Source organism: Ranitomeya variabilis, chromosome 7 (genome assembly GCF_051348905.1).
Source record: "Ranitomeya variabilis isolate aRanVar5 chromosome 7, aRanVar5.hap1, whole genome shotgun sequence".
Taxonomy (NCBI): domain Eukaryota; kingdom Metazoa; phylum Chordata; class Amphibia; order Anura; family Dendrobatidae; genus Ranitomeya; species Ranitomeya variabilis.
The window spans coordinates 32423742-32443442 of NC_135238.1; the positions used below are offsets into that span (position 1 = coordinate 32423742).

General features: G+C 42.3%; 1 protein-coding gene across 3 annotated transcripts in view; it reads left to right on the top strand.

Moving 5' to 3' along the window:
- MAD1L1 (mitotic arrest deficient 1 like 1) overlaps positions 1-19701 on the top strand; it is a 696770-nt gene that overhangs the window by 340710 nt on the left and 336359 nt on the right. For all 3 annotated transcript variants that reach the window (XM_077274781.1, XM_077274783.1, XM_077274782.1), the window contains 2 exons: positions 1577-1665; positions 9967-10057. In XM_077274781.1, the coding sequence (XP_077130896.1) occupies positions 1577-1665; positions 9967-10057 (180 nt within the window). The remainder of the gene's footprint in view (positions 1-1576; positions 1666-9966; positions 10058-19701) is intronic.

The window sequence follows — 19701 nt, forward strand, 5'->3', positions numbered from 1 at the left end:
TTACTCTGCCTCCATCGCTGCTCCCAGTATCTGTTCTTGTCTGCAGCGCTGATATATCGCCCAGTACTGCAGTCAGTCAGTGAGGTCAGCAGCTCAGGTAGAGCTCAGTGATTGCCTGCCATACTGTTGATGTTATGTCAGCTCTGCAGACAACAACAGATTCCAGGAGCAGAGGTGGACACTCCACTCTGGACCTGGAAAAAGGTGAGTAAAGCACTTTTTTTTTTTTTGTAAAAGAAGCTGTGCTGGCGAAAAAAGTTTTTGAAAAATAATTGCTATAAGGTTACTGACAGTTGCCCCAAGACTTTATTAATGGTCACGAATTCTTAGAATGGGTCATTTATGTAAGATTGGTGAGGTCCAATTCATGGCACCTCTACCTTTGAGCCGGTTGAAAGCTCCTCCATATAATAAATCGTTTATAAGACTCAGTGCTTTATTTGAGAGTGGCTGTGCTTGGTATTACAACTCATTCTTGTTAATATATGAACTTAGAATAGGTCATCGATTTATAAGATCTTAGGGGTCCAACTCCTGACACCTCCAACCAACAGCTGTTTGAATTTATTCTACGTTGTTTACTAGGCACAGCCCCTATATTTGGCAATTGCTGTGCCTGGTACTGTAGCTCAGTCCCTTTTACAATTGCTGTGCCTGGTACTGTAGCTATGTCCCTTTTACTTAAATGGAGCTGACCTGCAGTACGAGCCCGAGATGGAGTCCTTTGATCATTTTAATCACAAATTTCTGGAAGGGCCCCACTGATCTGTTACTGGTTTCCTGAGAGGCTCAAATTGCTTCATTTCCATGTACAAATTGTGATAAGCTCCTAATTTTGATAAATCCTCCCTGATTAGTAACTGCTTTGAATATCTTCATGGGAATGCTGGATTATGACAACCCTTGCTATGAAAACAGCACCCAGGAAACTCTGGTCCAGTGCCCATCTGTAACCTGGTCAAAAGTGTCCATTCTATGCTCTTATTTTATTCCTGCAGCTCCTTTTTTTGTTTGTTCTTCTAAAATCTACCATCTAATTTTGTATGCGCTGTACCAAAAAGGCAGTGCTTACTGGATCCTCGGGGGCGTGTCCTTAGACTGCTCTATATTACCGTGTGGGCCACACCCCTTTTGTAAAGGTCATAAAAAGTAGCAATGACTATAAAGGCCCAGAACTGGATGTTCAAATGTAAAAAAAAAAAGAAAAAAATTGCATACTCAAGGGGTAGCAGGAATAACATAGGAGTAAAAACTTGACACTTTGACTTTGGTGACAAATCCCTTTTAAGAGAAAGCTGCATATGGAAAGCAGAGTGACTCCTTTTCCTAGTACCTTATTGCTGCCGTTCCATCTACCCACCTGTAGCTTTCTGTCGTGTTCATCTTCTCTGCCTCCTCCAATCAATACTTTGTAGCTTTTAATTACTTCAACTGTAAAAATCAGCGACCCTATAAGATTAGCAGTCACCTTGAATAAATTATTCCGAAGTTATTACCCTCGATCAAAAATGCTGCGTTGTTGTCCTTCCGGAGCCTCTGCGCTTGTATTAATACATTTCTGACTGTATCCCTGCAGCTCACCGCAGAACTGAGTCTCCTGAAGTCGCAGATGGGCACGACGGCGCTGGGCTCCTCCATCACAAGTGAGGCTGTCAACTCTCTCAGGTCAGTGAGAAGAAAAGTTTGTCGTCTCTTTGGTTGGAGCATTACACGGTTGCTGTTTATTCCGGTTTTTATATTCCCTTGTAATGTGAATGAATAGCTTCTTAAAGATATCCGTTGATGTGTAATCCATATCTGCCTTGTGTCCTAGTGGAAAAGTATTGCCTCTCCTAGAAAGGCATCTAAGGAATAACCCTCCTAAGCCTTCGGTATGGGAATGCAGGTCATAAGAAGTTGAATCAAATAATACTCTGATATCTCTGATCCAATGATTGGTTCTGGAGAAATCCATGTTTTCGGATATGCAAATGAGCTGAAAAGTTCTCTGTGTCAGATTAATGGCATGATTGCCAGGGGTTCCAGCAATCTGACTCCCAGTGATGAGTAAGTTGACTTACTATTTTGTGAATAAAACTTTAACTTTTGTTGCTGCATGTATGGCTTTAGCATGATTTCTGTGAGAGTACACCTGACCTCTCTGCGCATGCCAGCAAACTAGAAGACAACAGTGCATTCCTGAGAACTAGAAGAAAAAGGCGCATACCCGAGAGCTAGAAGACAGCGGCACATACCCGAGAGCTAGAAGACAATGGTGCATGCCCAAGAGCTAGAAGACAACGGTGCATGCCCAAGAGCTAGAAGACAAAGGCGCATGCCCAAGAACTAGAAGACAATGGCACATACCCGAGAACTAGAAGACAATGGTGCATGCCTGAGAGCTAGAAGACAACGGCGCATGCCCGAGAACTGGAAGACAACGGCACATACCTGCGAACTAGATGACAATGGCACATACCCGAAAGCTAGAAGACAACAGCGCATGCCCGAGAAACTGGAAGACAACGGCGCATGCCCGAGAACTTGAAGAGCTAGAAGACAATGGTGCATGCCCGAGAGCTAGAAGACAACGGCACATACCTGCGAACTAGATGACAATGGCACATACCCGAAAGCTAGAAGACAACAGCGCATGCCCGAGAAACTGGAAGACAACGGCGCATGCCCGAGAACTTGAAGAGCTAGAAGACAATGGTGCATGCCCGAGAGCTAAAAGACAATGGTGCATGCCCAAGAACTAGAAGACAAAGGCACATGTCTGAGAACTAGAAGACAACGGCGCATGCCCAAGAACTAGAAGACAAAGGTGCATGCCCGAGAATTGGAAGACAAAGGCACATGCCCCGAGAGCTAGAAGACAATAGCACATACCCGAGAGCTAGAAGACAATAGCACATACCTGAGAACTAGAAGACAATGGCGAGGCACATTCCTGAGGACTAGAAGACAATGGTGTGGCGCATGCCCGAGAACTAGAAGACAATGGTGTGGCGCATGCCCGAGAACTAGAAGACAATGGTGTGGCGCATGCCCGAGAACTAGAAGACAATGGTGTGGCACATGACCGAGAACTAGAAGACAATGGTGCTGTGCATGTCTGATAAGTGATAAGTAGAAGACATTGGCGCATGCTCAGGATTTTGAAGGCCTTGTAATGTAAAACTAGAATGGGGCTTTTGTTTAAGTGCCTGGCCCCTATGACTATTCAGCTGAGTGACTCCACCCCTGTAACTCCAGGAAGCCAATTTGCATGCAACGCATACGCTGATAAAAGTTCAGCCTTTAAATCATGCATATAATGATTAAACATATGAAGACATGTTTACTAAGCTGCTTATCCAGAATGTAAGTATGTGGTGGTGTGCTAGGCAGATAACGGCTACTGATAGGTTTCCTTTAAGTGTCCAAAATGCCGTTTGGCCCCCCTACTTTAGTTGATGTCCAACTGTAACCTGTGCACCCATCCCTCTGTAGTTAATTTGAATAACAATAAACCTGTTTTAAAGAAAGATTACAGTCAAAAAGTTGATGCATTATTCTACCTAGAGCAGGGTTTGACTGGAAGACATGCAGTCACGGGGACTCGAACATATATTTCTAGCACTCTGAAGACACTCGGTTAGCACCCGAGCATGCTCAGATAACACCTCATCCCAGCACGTTCGCCCATCACTAGACTTTATCTGTAATGTTTTGGCTCTTTAGAGTCTAGCACTGAGGACTAAGGGCACATTCACTGCCCGAAACGCGTCCAGTCAGGTGCTGGTTGCTCTCCGTCATTCACCATGCCGGTCATGTTTCAGCAGCATTTTTAAAATGACTCAATAAAGCTTCTATATTTTATCCTTGGAGCCGGATTCACATCTCCTTTCTCTACACCTCGTTAGAGTCTCCCTGCTCCACGCCTGGTGACTGATAAGTCTTTCCCAATGTACAAATGTGGTAGAGACCTGCCAATCATCTGAAGCGGAGCAGGGACAAGGCCGCCGGGGGCGGTGCTGTACTACTCAGATCTAGCCCTATGATTCTTAGTCAGATCCTCTGTTTTTAGGAGTAAAACTTACCTGGTTGCAATTCTGCTGCCTTTGGTGTTTTGGGCAGCATGAATCAAGTGATCTTGTACGTAGAGTGGCACGTTGTCCCCGCAAACCGAGCCGTGGCATCACGCAGTGCGTTAGTTTATCCTTGAGTGTTTCTTTAGCAATAAGATTATATTATTATTATACAGTGTTAATATATTGGGAAAAATGGTTCATAGGGAAAAACAAAATTTTATCTCTAATCACACTGCACATATTATCTTATAATTATAAATTGGAGCCATTAAGTTCATTTTCTTTCCCTGTATCCCGTCCATATTGCAGGTGGTTGGTGCGCTCATCATTATAGTGGTGTCTTCCTGCCCTATTACATCAAATTTAAGGCTCCAGCACTTGTCCCTTGACTGATGGAGATGGCGCCTGTAGCAAGACCAGTCCTCAATTTTTTTTCTCCCCTTTTAACTGTTAAATCATTAACCCTGCGTCAACACAAGCCTACTATTGTACCTGAGAAAATGTGCAGTAATACTCCTGATAAGATTAAAAAAATCTACAAGACGATATCATGCATTTAATATTCTTTCCGTTAATTATCCGCATTTTTGACAATTGATCTGACTGAATGGAAAAAAGTGTTAAAAGTCGATAAACACACCGCTTCTTTTACATCACTCTCACTTACCCCTTAACAACACTTTCCAGCATTTGTTGTCTTTCATCTTAGGTTTAAAGGGGTTTTACGGTTTTGGAAAAAATACTGTATCCCCGATTGTAGTTGTATAAAAAAAATAAAAAAAAAAATTCTTTACTGATCCTTCCCGGATTCAGCGCTGTGTCTATAGTTCTCCTACTCAGCGTTGACATTACTGCAGCCAATAACTGAGCTCGGCAGCTCTGTCAATGGAGCTCCTGAGCTCACTGATTGTCTGCAGCGCTGTCAATGCTGCAGAGTGCACACCGTAACAGACACCGAAAGTAGTGGTAGACACTCCATGCTTTAGCCATGAGGAAGGTGAATAAAGCACAGGGTTTTTTTGTGATTACAAGCACTTTGCTATAGAGCTTGTAAACGCTGCTCTTAAGCTCTCTGGATCACTAGATCCGGCCATCTTCTGTGTCATCGTGCTCCTCTGAGGCTTCAGAGGGAAAGCTGCCTCATATAGCAGTATCAGAGAGCGCACAGGTCAGCGATGCAAGCATAATGTGCTGGTCTGAACTGTCAATCAAGCATTACTGCACATCCCCCTCAGAAAGCAAAAAGCTGGTAGGCAGGTCAGCCCCTCCTTCAAAAGAGGCATCAACCCCTTTAAAAACGAACAAATTATCTGAAGGTAACCGGTGTTGGATTGGTTGAGTCCAACCTTTGGATAGAATTGGCAGTATTGCTTCTTTACTGCATGAAAAAAAACAATAAAGGAATATTCCAGTGAGATCAAGTTATAGCCTATCCACTGGTTTGGTTTAGTGGAGGTCTCAGTGAAAACCCCTCCATCTATGACCGGAACAGAGGTCTTGTGTTCCCCTTTTAAATGAAGCTGTGGTCGAGCATGTGCCCTGCCAAAATATTCTTTCTGTTGTGAAGTGGTGGTCTTAAGCAGATCGACAGTTATCTCTGTATGCACATTGACACAGGAGGCTATGAATCACTGATTAGGACCGCCCACTGGACTCCTAAGATTTTAATGAATAGGATTGCTGGGTTTCTTACTAGTATATGCCTATACTGTGATTGGTAGGGGTCTTACTTCTGGGACGCCAACCTATTTTAATAATAAAGACCCAAAATGTAGGTGTCATAGTATTGTTGCAGGATTTCTTGGACAAAGTGGCTCTTTCCCTATCAGTCATGCTGGGGAGGCCCTAATTTATCCCTGTACCCCGGATTACCCTGGAAAGTGGAGACACTGGAGTAATGTGCCTTGCTAAGCTTCTGAGTTACCCTTATCTGTTCTCTCCCCCACCCAGGATGGTGTGAGGCCAAAGTGTATAGGATTACAATAACCAGACAGACAAGGGAAGACAAACAGAGATAAATGAAAACTGCAATCATACAAAATACACTTACCAAACAACAGAGTGGAACACAGGGCAGGCTACGTTACGTGAAACCGAATATGAGAGGGTGAGGATAAACAGGTGAACAAACTCAATACAGAAATTGCCAGAACAACTCTCCAAACGCCAACTCCAAACCAGGCAGTAAGAACTAACACTGGCAATTCCCAAATGCTAGTGGCAAGCATATATAGCAGAGCGGAGTGTCCAACACAGAACAGCTGAGGCCATCCATGATGGAGAGCTCCTGGACATCCACTGAACTGATTAACCCTAGCAATGCCAGATCTCAGAACCTGCACTATTTAGTAAGATGGGGAATCCGTTCTAACCAGTGCAGGGGTTTGTGTAACCAGACGCCTTGATCTTCTTGCCCCTAGCTTTGGTGGTATCCCTGTGACAGTAGGTGAAGTTTCTAATACAGACCCCTTGGACGCCTTCAATGAGCCAGAACAGACTGCTGCTACTTATAGGCTATATATAATTATATATATTCCACCTGGAGGCACAGCCCTCGCCATGTGGTTGCAGCTCCTAACGTTTCTACACCGTTCATCACACAATGTTTTTCTTACTTTTTATTAGCTGTTATTTCATCCATGCACAGTGCTGCCTTACGTCCTAAATGTGGTTTTTTTTTTCTTCATAGGTGTCTCTTCCAATTTACACTGATTTTCTTAGTAATTCTTCAGATCTGTCTTTTATTTTTTTTTTGATGGCCACTTCCAGGAAGGTGATGGAACTTGATAATATTGCGTCCTTTTGTACATCTGTCACGCTGCCTCCCTACATGCACAAATTGGATTTCCTTCATTCTGTAGCTCACATAATGGAAAGCGCAGAGAAGACGGCTTACTCTGTTACCGCAGGGGTAAAAGTCCAGAAAACATCGGAGGCAAAGCTTGATTTTCTCTAATTGTGATTAACGATTGCAGGAAGCCCCATCGCCCCAATGACCATAGGTGGGCACTAAGATTTATAGTTGCCTACAGACACTCTATTAAAGGGCTGAGAGAAACCAAAACTCCCTTTCAGTTCAATTAAAAAGTAGTGATAAGGTGAAAAGTAGAATAAATAAACCGTATAGAGCCCACATGTTTGCGGTATACTGAACTCTCATGCATACTGGCTTAACCCACAGGATACCAAGTCCATGTAGGTGTAGCTTGATGTTTCATTATCAGTGCTTTGGCATAGTCTTAGTTATCTGTGCATTTCTTAAAGGGAATCTGTCTGCAACTTTTTGTTATGTAATCTGGCAGCAGCATGATGTAGGGACAGAAACCCTGATTCCATCGATGTTTCACTTAGTTTACTGGGTGCAGCAGTTGTGATAGAATCGCAGTTTTCTGTGCTGCAGATCTAGCAGAGCTCGGAATGCTGAGCTGTGCATAACACCACCCACACTACTGATTGGCTAGTCAGTCTTGAGGGTGGTGATAATTTCCTGCTAATAAAACACTGCCTAGTAAGCACAGCCTAGTAAATGACACATCGCTGAAATCGCGATCTAACAAATAGTCAACCCCTGTATGTGTTGCAGCTGTCTTTCCACAAAACATGCAGCTGCAGGGTCTCGAAAATATTATTTGAGCACAACCAAAATACTCTGATAACATCCGAGCATACCTGGATAAGACATTATCTGAGCACATTCGTTCATCACTACCCAGCATCTAAGTGTGCTTACAAGGGCAATAGGTCTTGGAGGAGTGTGGCTTCCAAAAAAAGGGGCCAAACACTTGCAGCTCTTGGAAAGCTAGCTCTTCAAGTTTTCAAAGAATGGTTATAAATTGCCCCATAACCATTTTCATGCTCTGTAGCATGTCATCCTTTTTGTCAGTGGGTGCTTCCTTTTAACCAGCATTTTGCCAGCACTATAGGCATTGGAACTTTCCCTTCACAGCTTACATAGAGCCTGAGAATGTAACATACAAGACATCTTTTTTGAATTTGTCAAGATTGTCCAGATTTTTTAGACACCATGACTGCAAATTTGCAGGGTTCCTTGACAAAGGGGAGATTTACCCCCAAACAGACCACAAATGGATATTTTTGGACAGGATTGGGGCAGTCCTGGGTGGGACTAGGGGGCGAGACTTAAGTCTGTCTAAATCACAAACACCAATGTTGGTAACTATTTTGTCTAATGACTTGTCTGCCTGAACTGAAGTGTCTTTATGCATTTTTCCAGACAGGATAGCCGGAGCAGAGAGTCAAAGTCAGTCTCTGCTTCTTTGCTGCTACAGATGGATTACACCTGACAGTAGGCAGCAGACAAGTTATACACAGAAGGGAATGGCCTGCACTCTGGAGTGATTTTTTTTTTTTGTTTGGGGGGGGGGGGAAGGGGAGGAGGATAGGACAACATTATTTTTAAATAAATTAATGTGCAAATTATCTATGTATCTCCTTGTCTATCAAATGAGCGTTATCTGAATATACATGGACTATTTAACCCTTGTGAAGCTTTGATCCAATCTGCAAAAAAACATGGCTGATGAATAATCTTGAAAGTGAAACGCACTGGGTGTAGTAAATAACGGAGATCAGATTGCTGGCATATGCTTTAGAAGCAGAGCACAGCTTAAATACATCATACATTGGAAAAAAAATATTTGATGCTGCAGATGGCATTTGGCACACTAATATAGAAGGCGCCCATCTGTTATTTGCTACTACTATTTTCTTTTTCCTTTTTTTTTTTTTTATGAAACAGTAAAGCAGTGCCAAGTATTAATAACAATTTTACTAGTATTAGAGGTGAGAAACTGGAAGAGTCTTTTGTGATCTAACAAATCCTTGATTGCAGGGTCTTGACCATTAGAGTCCATTACAAGTCCATGGGCTTTACTGGAGGTCATTAGTGACTATTGTAACGCGTTACGTGACCCGTATGAGGTCACACAAGACTCGATCGGCTTCCAGGAAAATTCAGCATGAAGGTTTCTGCACCAGATACTTGGTCATGTTCTACGGCAAACTTGGGCCATGTTCACATGTCCAGTAATGATCCGATAGAACTGCACCTTATCAAAGTGTTTAGGATTAAAATAGGGTAATGAAATATATTACAAAACTTAATCACTTTGCAATGCCTGGAGGATAAATAAAAAATGTTTAGTTATTCTTTACTCAAAATGCCATATTTTAACTTCATGTCGGATTAAATGAACTTATGTACTGAACATGAAAGCGGGATTCGTACGTATGCTTTGGTGCGGCCATTGACTGTAAGGATGGAGACAGTCACTGTATGATCTCTCGGACAACATTTTCCACCGTATACGCCAAATAGCCTGATTTTCAGGCCTTTAGACGTATACGCCCCGGCAGAGCCACTAACTACAGGCTAAAACGCGATGTGAACCAGGCCTTGGAGCAATACTCATCTGATAGCGTTGTGTATCCCCTGCATAGGTATTAATGGTACTTTTTTTTTTCAGGAACTACCATATGCTAAACTCCATTATCAGAAAAACAATTTCTGATTACTGTAAATTAAAAAGTAACTTTAATATATAAAAAGAAACCTAAACGTCTTAAAAAAACAAATTCACAAAGCGCAAAAAACATTGAGAACACTTTACAATGTTTTCTTTGTACACTTGTGTGGTCTTCCTCAATATCAGTGACTAATATTTAATTATTTATTACAGCATTTAAACCAAATGTTCATTAGCTGCGATGATCAGAGCAGCCCCGATCTGACAAGACAGTGGGATAAAGGGAGAATTTTCATTTCTAGTGTAGTAATGGCGGCAAACAGTCTTTAGGGAGAGGACTGCAGAAATGGAAATGCCCCGTAGTGTGTTATTATTCCAAACATGTCACTTCATATTGTATTCTCCATGCTCCGCTTGTCTTGCAGGTTGAAAATTGAGGAGCTCGAAGCCGAACGTGGCCGGTTAGAGGAGGCGAATAAAATCCTGGAGATGAGGCTGGAGAGACTGAGTCTTCAGGTAAGTAAGGCAGAGGCTGTTGTGCCTTTGTAATCAGATCCTCTTGACATTCGGGTCTTTGGCCATCAAACTCTGTCATTACTCTCAAATATGGAGTAATGCTGACTGGCAGCTGGAGAAGGAGGTCATACACAAATAATGTTATAATATTCACGCTCTCCGGAGTCTTCTTACAGCAGCTTACAATGGTACCTGCTGTCACAAATGCTGATGCCTCTGGACTTGTGGTCTAAGGGAGAGCGTTTCTCCTTGTGGATGTAAGGAGACTTATTGGCCTTGCAATGCTTCTTTGGGAATTTAAATATACAAATAGCCTCCTCGATCTCTGTCGACACACATTGGATGTAGCAATCCTAAAAGTCAATATCGACCCTTTAACAAGCCTTGCCACATGACTTGGGATAAGAAGCCAAATCGAAAACTCTTATTTGCAAACACGTGTTTCAGGGTGTTAACCCCTCCTCAGTGCAAAGCAGTCTGATTTGGATGCCTCTGGACTTGCACCACGTTTCCTGCCTTGTGTCAATAGTTACAGCACCAAGCAAAGGTTGACTAGAAGCATTCATTTTCAAGGAACCTGTCGCCAGATTCATGCTGCTTGATCCACTGGAAGCATAGATCACAAACTCTTCACAGAGGCAGACTAAGATGGTAAATATCCCCTGTATATGAAAAATATATGATCCCTTTAAAGTTCCATTGCTCATCAAATCACGCAATTCCACCCACTTTGGAGGTGGTAGTGGCCCCCTTACTTTGGCCATTGGTGCATTAATGGTATTTCCACCCGTGGACTGTATGATTGCAGCCAGGTATGGCTATCTGGGGACTGTGTGTCTCCGTTGACTAGTTTGACTAGTTTGAACCCCAGTGGCTGCTCCGCTCCCCACAACTGGCCTGTCAGTCAATTGGAACTGGGTGGGAAGAAGCCACTTTGGACTAGTCCGTGGAGACACTCATGCCCCCTATTAATCTTTGCCATTTCTCATTTCTCCAGTTTTCTGGGCTAATTTGCTCCATTTGTAGCCTTTTTTTTTTTTTTTTTTTTTTTTTTTTTTTTATACGTAGTTGAAGACTAATGTGCAAATTTTTACCTTAAGTTGTAAAGTAGTGAAAGAGAAAAATATAAATTTTGCACCAAATTCATGAACTGCTTTCTCTATATTGATGATTTTTTTTTCAAAAAAATTATGAATACCACAGAATAGAAAAAGGGACTTCAAATGATTACGGTAATTGGGGCCATAGTCCTCTACCAGGTTCTCAAAATATGAGAAAAATATTTTTCTTAATCAACCACATCATCATACCATGTATAAATGCAGTTTTGGGACCCTTATATCCCCAATCAAAGGCTTCCCATCCCCAAGGCCAGTCTTCTGCTTTTCACTGATGAGGAGCAATAACCCCCAAACAGTCTGTAAGTAGATGATTGTGTTCTTTTGGTTTATATCCTAAGTCATGGGGCAAGATTCTTCAAAGGGTTATTATTTACCTACTAGATTGTGGCCCGATTCTAACGCATCGGGTATTCTAGAATATGTATGTAGTTTATTTATGAAGTTTTCAAAATAATGCAATTTATTCACAGGATTTGGCCGGCCGGGCGCGACCAATTAGCGAAGCGTGGTTCAAATTCTGTGCCAATTTGCGGGCGGACTGCGACTGTTGCTGATTGTTCGCGGCCGGGTGTGACCAATCAGTGAAGCCAGGGCCGGCTCTTGGTTTTTGACGGCCTCAGGCGAAAGAGTCTCAGTGGGCCCCCCTCTTTAACACATACCACGATTCATGATGCACAGATACAGCAGAGAAATATAGCACAGCAAAGTAGCGTATAACACAGCCCACGTAGTATATAACATAGCCACGTAGTATATAGCATAGCCACGTAGTATATAGCACAGCCACGTAGTATATTGCCCAGCCACGTAGTATATAGCACAGCCCATGTAGTAAATAGCACAGACACGTAGTATATTGCCCAGCCACGTAGTATATTACCCAGCCACGTAGTATATTGCCCAGCCACGTAGTATATTGCCCAGCCACGTAGTATATTGCCCAGGCACGTAGTATATAGCACAGCCCATGTAGTATATTGCCCAGCCACGTAGTATATTGCCCAGCCACGTAGTATATAGCACAGACACATAGTATATAGCACAGACACGTAGTATATAGCACAGACACGTAGTATATAGCACAGACACGTAGTATATAGCACAGACACATAGTATATAGCACAGACACGTAGTATATAGCACAGACACGTAGTATATAGCACAGACACGTAGTATATAGCACAAACACGTAGTATATAGCACAGACACGTAGTATATAGCACAGACACGTAGTATATAGCACAGACACGTAGTATATAGCACAGACACGTAGTATATAGCACAGATATGTAGTATATTGCACAGCCACGTACTTTATAGCATAGACGCGTAGTGTATTGCCCAGCCACATAAAATATTGCACAGCCATATATAGCACAGACACGTAGTATATTGCCCAGCCACGTAATATATTGCACAGTGATGTAGTATATAGCACAGACATGTAGTATATTGCCCAGCCACATAATATATTGCACATCCACATAGTATATAGCACAGCCATGTAATATATTGCACAGACACGTAGTATATAGCACGGAGTCTTAGTATATAACACTGCCCATGCAGTATATAACCCTGGCCACATAGTATAGAGCACAGCAATGTAGTATATAGCACAGCCCACATAGTATACAGCATAGAGATGTAGTATATAACACAGCCACGTAGTATATAACACAGCCCACACAGTATCTAACACGGTCCACGTAGTATATAGCAATGTGGGCACCATATCCCTGTAAAAAAAAAAAAAAAAAAAGAATTAAAATAAAAAATAGTTATATACTCACCTTCCGTCGGCCCCCGGATCCAGGCGAGGCGATGCTCCTCATGAAGCTCTGGTCCCAAGAGTACATTGCGGTCTCGCGAGATGATGACGTAGCGGTCTCGCGAGACCGCTACATCATCATCATCTCGCGAGACCGCAGTGTATGGACCGGACCGTCGCGAGGAGCGGGAAAGGCGCCGGAAGGTAGTATATAATGATTTTTTTTTATTTTTTTAAATTATTTTTAACATTAGATCTTTTTACTATTGAGGCTGCATAGGCATCATCAATAGTAAAAAGTTGGTCACACAAGGTTAATAGCAGCGTTAACGGACTGCGTTACACCGTGGCATACCGCGGTGTAATGCTGCCATTAACACTGTGTGAGCGCTGACTGAAAGGGAGTATGGAGTGGGCACTGACTGCGGGGAGTAAGGAGCGGCCATTTTGCCGCCGAACTGTGCCCGTCGCTGATTGGTCACGGGCAAACGGCCACGACCAATCAGAGACTTGGGATTTCCGAGACAGACAGACAGACAGACGGAAGTGACCCTTAGACAATTATATATATAGATAGGATGGTTTCTTTTTTTAGTGGAATTATGAGAACCAATTTTTTTATTTTTCTGGATCACCAAAAAATAAAAAGGAGTAACGAGCTGTGGGCACAATGCGACAGCCGCATCCACACGTATGTTTGATATTATTATCTCTGAGTGCGCTTACTCTCCATTTCAGTAAGTCTGCGTGCACTATATGCTAATGAGGCATTTAGGAGTCCGCTGTACTGTGCATCAACACTTAGGAGTCCGGAGCGTTCATTACAATGCAGGATATAGAGTGTCTGGTAGCTTACTATAGGGGAACTCAAAATGACTTCGGAGATAATAATGACATCTTTGGAATCTGTGTTCCTGGAGTGATCAGAGTATAATAGTTGTGCAAGGAAGGGGTTAATTACAATAGATTATTTTTAAAGGGGTTTTCTTAACTTCTTAAATGGTTAAAATGACAAAGTGGATTTTTAAGTTCTTTAGTTTACTACTTGTTGCCTAGATTATCGGCCATGTCTGCAGTCTATCAGCAGTGACCGGTTTCCTAGGCAAGAAGTACAACTCTTGCAAGCACTTAAGCTGTCCAGATTGCTGTATTCGGCCTGCTTCGGTGTCACTCTGCTACTTTGATGCTGCAGATACAAAGCCGCCTCTGCTTGCATCTTCAGAAATCAGACCAGCGAATCAACCATGCTGCTGTTCCAAACTGTTAATCATCAGGACGAGAGGGTGCAGTGTGCTCCTCATAACCCAACATGAGACTATCACTTTTAATTCTTAAAATAAATATGGACAAAAACTGTAAATCACCGAAACCCTGCAAGTGTGTTGAGGCACATTGACGCCCCATGGGTGTGATATTCAAAATCTCCTCATGATTATTTTATTATTTTAGTCATAGACAATTTGACAATGCATCTCCCTTTGACTTTTGTTTGTATCCAACTGAAAAGGACATCGGGGAGGACACAACTCTCCTCAGGATGCTCCTCCCTCATGTCCTTCTCAGTTGGATACCGTCACAGTGTGCAACTTTTCCTGACCGTGGCTCTTTAAACCACGGGAAAAATGCGGATCTTTTTTCACTATATTGCAGGCATTGACATATTTCTGGCTTCAGTTGAAAGCCATCTATATCTATATTTATACATGTGAAGTAGAAGAACTACACAAAGGCTTTGTGTAGACAGAAAAAAAAAAAAAAAATCAATTTCAGACAGATAAACTTAAAGCGTTACCTTAGCAATTTTATAAATGGGTACCATTATCCCGCCAACCTCTGCCATACATTAAAGATACCATAGGAATATTGCAGTGATAAATTGCTTTTAATTGCTCATTTAAACACTCGGGAGGAGAGGTCATACTGCTTAATTTATTCAGGAGAGACGATCCTTTACTTTCCTAACCTGTCTCATTAATCTGTGCTTAAAATGATATTGTAATAAGCTGCACTGTTGAGTTCAATGGGATCTTGTTGACAGTCCTCGCCTTATAATAATTGTGTGCTTGTAATCCAGCTCTGTAGTTTTGAACCATGGGCCACCAGAATGTGTTACTTGGGATTAGCTAATATTTAATTAGGGTATACCTCTATTTAATTTATCTTCCAGTTTTCTCTTTGGTTTGGACAACCACTTTTACTTAGAAAAGTCTCCCAAAATTGCTAGGGTGTTCTGATCCCGGCGATCAGATCTATGGGTAGACCTAACACCAAGTGTTGAGTTCTCCTGCAGTGCCACCGCTGGGGAAGTTAGGCATTACACTATCCATCAATAATATCAAAGCATTGTTCAATGCATGTGCATGACAGGTCCTCCTGTGTATGAGACTCTAAAGCAGCTTACCTCTCCATCTAGTAGATGTGTCAGCATGGAAGGATTTTACCGCATAGGTTTTCTAAACCATACAGCTGCTTTTAGAAGTGATTCAATTAAAACAGATTATTTCCCCTTAAAATCAGCTTTAAATCTACTTCCTAAAACAAAACTGGATGGGGTGGTCTGGGTTTAATGAAAATAGTTTCCATTTTTTTTCCCCAGAAATGCTTTCTCTCATGCCCGTGGGCTGTAACTGGTATTGCAATTGTGTCTTATTCAATTGGGTGGGGTTGACCTGCAATATCAGAAATGGCTATGGACTAGAGTGGCGCTGTTTCTTTTTTTTCTTAATTTAGCTTTTGAGCATATCCTTTCCTTAGAGTTGGGATAGGGTTCCTATCCCTTTTCCCTATCCACTGAAAACATGTCCAATTTCTTCCAAAATTTGTGTTGTATTGAATGTTCAGCATTTTTTTTTTAAAGGGAGTTTGTCAGCACCAAACAACTGTTCAAACAAAGCACAGGCAATCGGTGCACCCTTAGCATAGCAAAGAGCTAACAGTCAAGGAAGAGAATTCACTCACGTGAATAACTTCATGTCATAGAAAATGCATGTTTTAAATAACTTCGATTTATGCCATGAATGTGGAATGCAACAATTATGATTAAGGATTTTTTTCCCCCTTCTGGTATTGTTGGGTAAGCGTGGACACATTGACTTAATATAGGTCTTGACATCTCCTTTCATTGCATTCGACTGCTCGTTTGCAGATGCATGCTGTAGGAAAAGCATATAGAAAGGTTGGATGTGGATAAGCATCTGAAGGACATGTGGCATGGATATATATTGTATATATTTGTGTTCCTAAGTTTATAAAGGGTAATTATTTTTCCAGAAATAAGATGTGACTATGTTCTTTCTCTAATCTTTTGTCAGAAAATCATATTTAAAAAAAAGCATAAAAAAGTTTTGTAATTCTATTTCATTAGCCATCTCTATGTCAGGGACATTTTTCTTTCTCTCCAAAGGACATAAGTGCAGACCTTTGTCGTTCCACAGTAAGTGAGGGACCTGTCTGTCACTCAACAAGAAGTGCGAAAGCTGGTCATTGTCTCTACAGGAAGTGGGAGAGCGGGTTATTGTCTCTACAGGAAGTGGGAGAGCGGGTTATTGTCTCTACAGGAAGTGGGAGAGCGGGTCATTGTCTCTACAAGAAATGGGAGAGCGGGCCATTGTCTCTACAGGAAGTGGGAGAGCGGGCCATTGTCTCTACAGGAAGTGGGAGAGCGGGTCATTGTCTCTACAGGAAGTGGGAGAGCAGGTCATTGTCTCTATAGGAAATGGGAGAGCGGGTCTTTGTCTCTACAGGAAGTGGGAGAGCGGGTCATTGTCTCTATAGGAAATGGGAGAACGGTTCATTGTCTCTACAGGGAGTGGGAGAGCGGGTCATTGTCTCTACAGGAAGTTGAAGTGTGGTTCATTGTCTCTACAGGAAGTGGGAGAGCGGGTCATTGTCTCTACAGGAAGTGGGAGAGCGGGTCATTGTCTCTACAGGAAGTGGGAGAGCAGGTCATTGTCTCTACAGGAAGTGGGAGAGCAGGTCATTGTCTCTATAGGAAATGGGAGAGCGGGTCATTGTCTCTACAGGAAGTTGAAGTGTGGTTCATTGTCTCTACAGGAAGTGGGAGAGCGGGTCATTGTCTCTACAGGAAGTGGGAGAGCGGGTCATTGTCTCTACAGGAAGTGGGAGAGCTGGTCATTGTCTCTATAGGAAATGGGAGAGCGGGTCTTTGTCTCTACAGGAAGTGGGAGAGCGGGTCATTGTCTCTATAGGAAATGGGAGAACGGTTCATTGTCTCTACAGGGAGTGGGAGAGCGGGTCATTGTCTCTACAGGAAGTTGAAGTGTGGTTCATTGTCTCTACAGGAAGTGGGAGAGCGGGTCATTGTCTCTACAGGAAGTGGGAGAGCGGGTCATTGTCTCTACAGGAAGTGGGAGAGCAGGTCATTGTCTCTACAGGAAGTGGGAGAGCAGGTCATTGTCTCTATAGGAAATGGGAGAGCGGGTCTTTGTCTCTACAGGAAGTGGGAGAGCGGGTCATTGTCTCTATAGGAAATGGGAGAACGGTTCATTGTCTCTACAGGGAGTGGGAGAGCGGGTCATTGTCTCTACAGGAAGTTGAAGTGTGGTTCATTGTCTCTACAGGAAGTGGGAGAGCGGGTCATTGTCTCTACAGGAAGTGGGAGAGCGGGTCATTGTCTCTACAGGAAGTGGGAGAGCTGGTCATTGTATCTACAGGAAGTGGGAGAGCGGGTTATTGTCTCTACAGGAAGTGGGAGAGCGGGTCATTGTCTCTACAAGAAGTTGAAGTGTGCTTCATTGTCTCTACAGGAAGGTGAAGTGTAGTTCATTGTCTCTACAGGAAATAGGACAGTGGGTCATTGTCTATACAGGAAGTGGGAGAGCGGGTCATTGTCTCTACAAGAAGTTGAAGTGTGCTTCATTGTCTCTACAGGAAGTGAGAGCTGGTCTCTGTTATCCTGTCTGTTAAACTTCAAATGAGCTTTATGTTCAATACAGACAAGCCACTGAACAATGGCAGGAGCATGGCAGGCTGCAATGTGACTGCTGATAAACTTAAAGGGATTAACTAATTTGTTAATAATAATAAGTCAATAGGGTGATTAACTCAACAAACGGATACTCACCTACCTGATCACCGCCATGCCATTCTCCTGGCTTTCTCTTTGGTGAGAGGATGTCATGTGTCCTTTACACCTAATAACCAGCCACTAATTGGTTGCAGTCTTCACATTTTGTCCCAGCGAGATGAGAGATTGTTCTGAAGAAGACAAAGTTCAGGCTGCAACGATCTGTGGCCTCTGATTGGCTGCAGCAGTCATCTAATGTTTCCGCTGAAAGAAGAAGTTGAGAGACCAGCAGAAGATGTAGGCCCTTAAACTGCGGGTCGATTCTTGTAGCGTCTTTTTTTTCTTGTGTGAAGAAAAATAATACTTTACTGTTTAATAGGTAGGAGAAGTTCAGTATGGACAGTATATGGATGACATTTGAGTTTGTACAGGAACCTTTTTTTAATGGTCAAGATGACGTAGCCACCAATCAGAAGAGGCATCTGTGATCCCGGTATGATGGCAGAGGTTCGCCGTCTCACGGACTGCCGTGGTTGCTGGACCTGCGCATTTATTTGCTCAACTCCACATCTGTGTCCTATCTGTTTATTTTTTCATGGCAGCATTGGTATCAAAATAAGTCATTTCTATCTTTAACTGTCAGTATATGAGTGGCCGTAACCTTAGATACCTAAGCTACTGCAATGCCCTGCACATGTGGTAAGCGGCATAGCTAATCAGAAGAACTATACCTCATTTCTAATTGGAGGTATTTGCTCATATTATTATAATAGTATTAATAAACCTACTACATAGTGGGATAGGATCTTAGAGATGGGAATACTCCTTTAATATAAGTCCTGTTATAGCAGCCTTAATTTTATTGATTTAGTGATTAAATATAATTATATGTGGCCATACAGGTGTCTGTTCTGTGTAGTTGGTGAGTATTTTTCTGTGTTGGTTGACTTTAATACAGAACAACATAATTGAGTTAATAGAACAATCTTCAAAAAAGCTTTATTTTTTTTAGATGTAGGGCCCTTTAAGAGCGGCTGCTATTCCGTTAGTCATCATTTAGGCTCTTGCAGATGAGTACCATTTCCAGCATAAGATCTGGGTGCCGTCGCCCTGATTTTCCCCCCTACATCAGTAAAAACCGCGGTTTTGCTTTTCCGCGGATGCAGAACACAATAAATCACGGCACGATTTGCCATTTAGACAGCGCCGCAGAATGAGAACATCTTGAAGCTGATACTTATAGTTTCCACTCTGCAGCACAGATCCCGAATTCAGCTCGAGGAAACAATGAAACCAACCACTTATTTTTCAATTATGGATAAGGTAATAATGCTGCCCACAACGGGTAATTATACATTTGTTTCATTTACTGTTCATGCTGGCAGAGAATGTAGGGAAATGCCACGCTCCTCTCAGACTTGAGAGCCTTTTCATTTAGGCCATCGTACTGCCGGCCTTTTATTATTGAAGGATTTTTTGTGGGTTTTTTTTTAATCACGGAAAGACTTTTATCCTATTTTTTTTCTCATATTTTATTAGCACGGTAACTAAAATCTGCCTGATACCAAAATGGATTACAGCATATTTGTTCTATTTTTTTTAATAAGGTTTGCATTATTTAATTCCTCTTTCTTATGACTATAAGATGTTCTACCATCTGCTAATCATATATGTCGTATATATGAATATAACATTATTATTAGAATAGTTGCAGAGGAGGTACTCT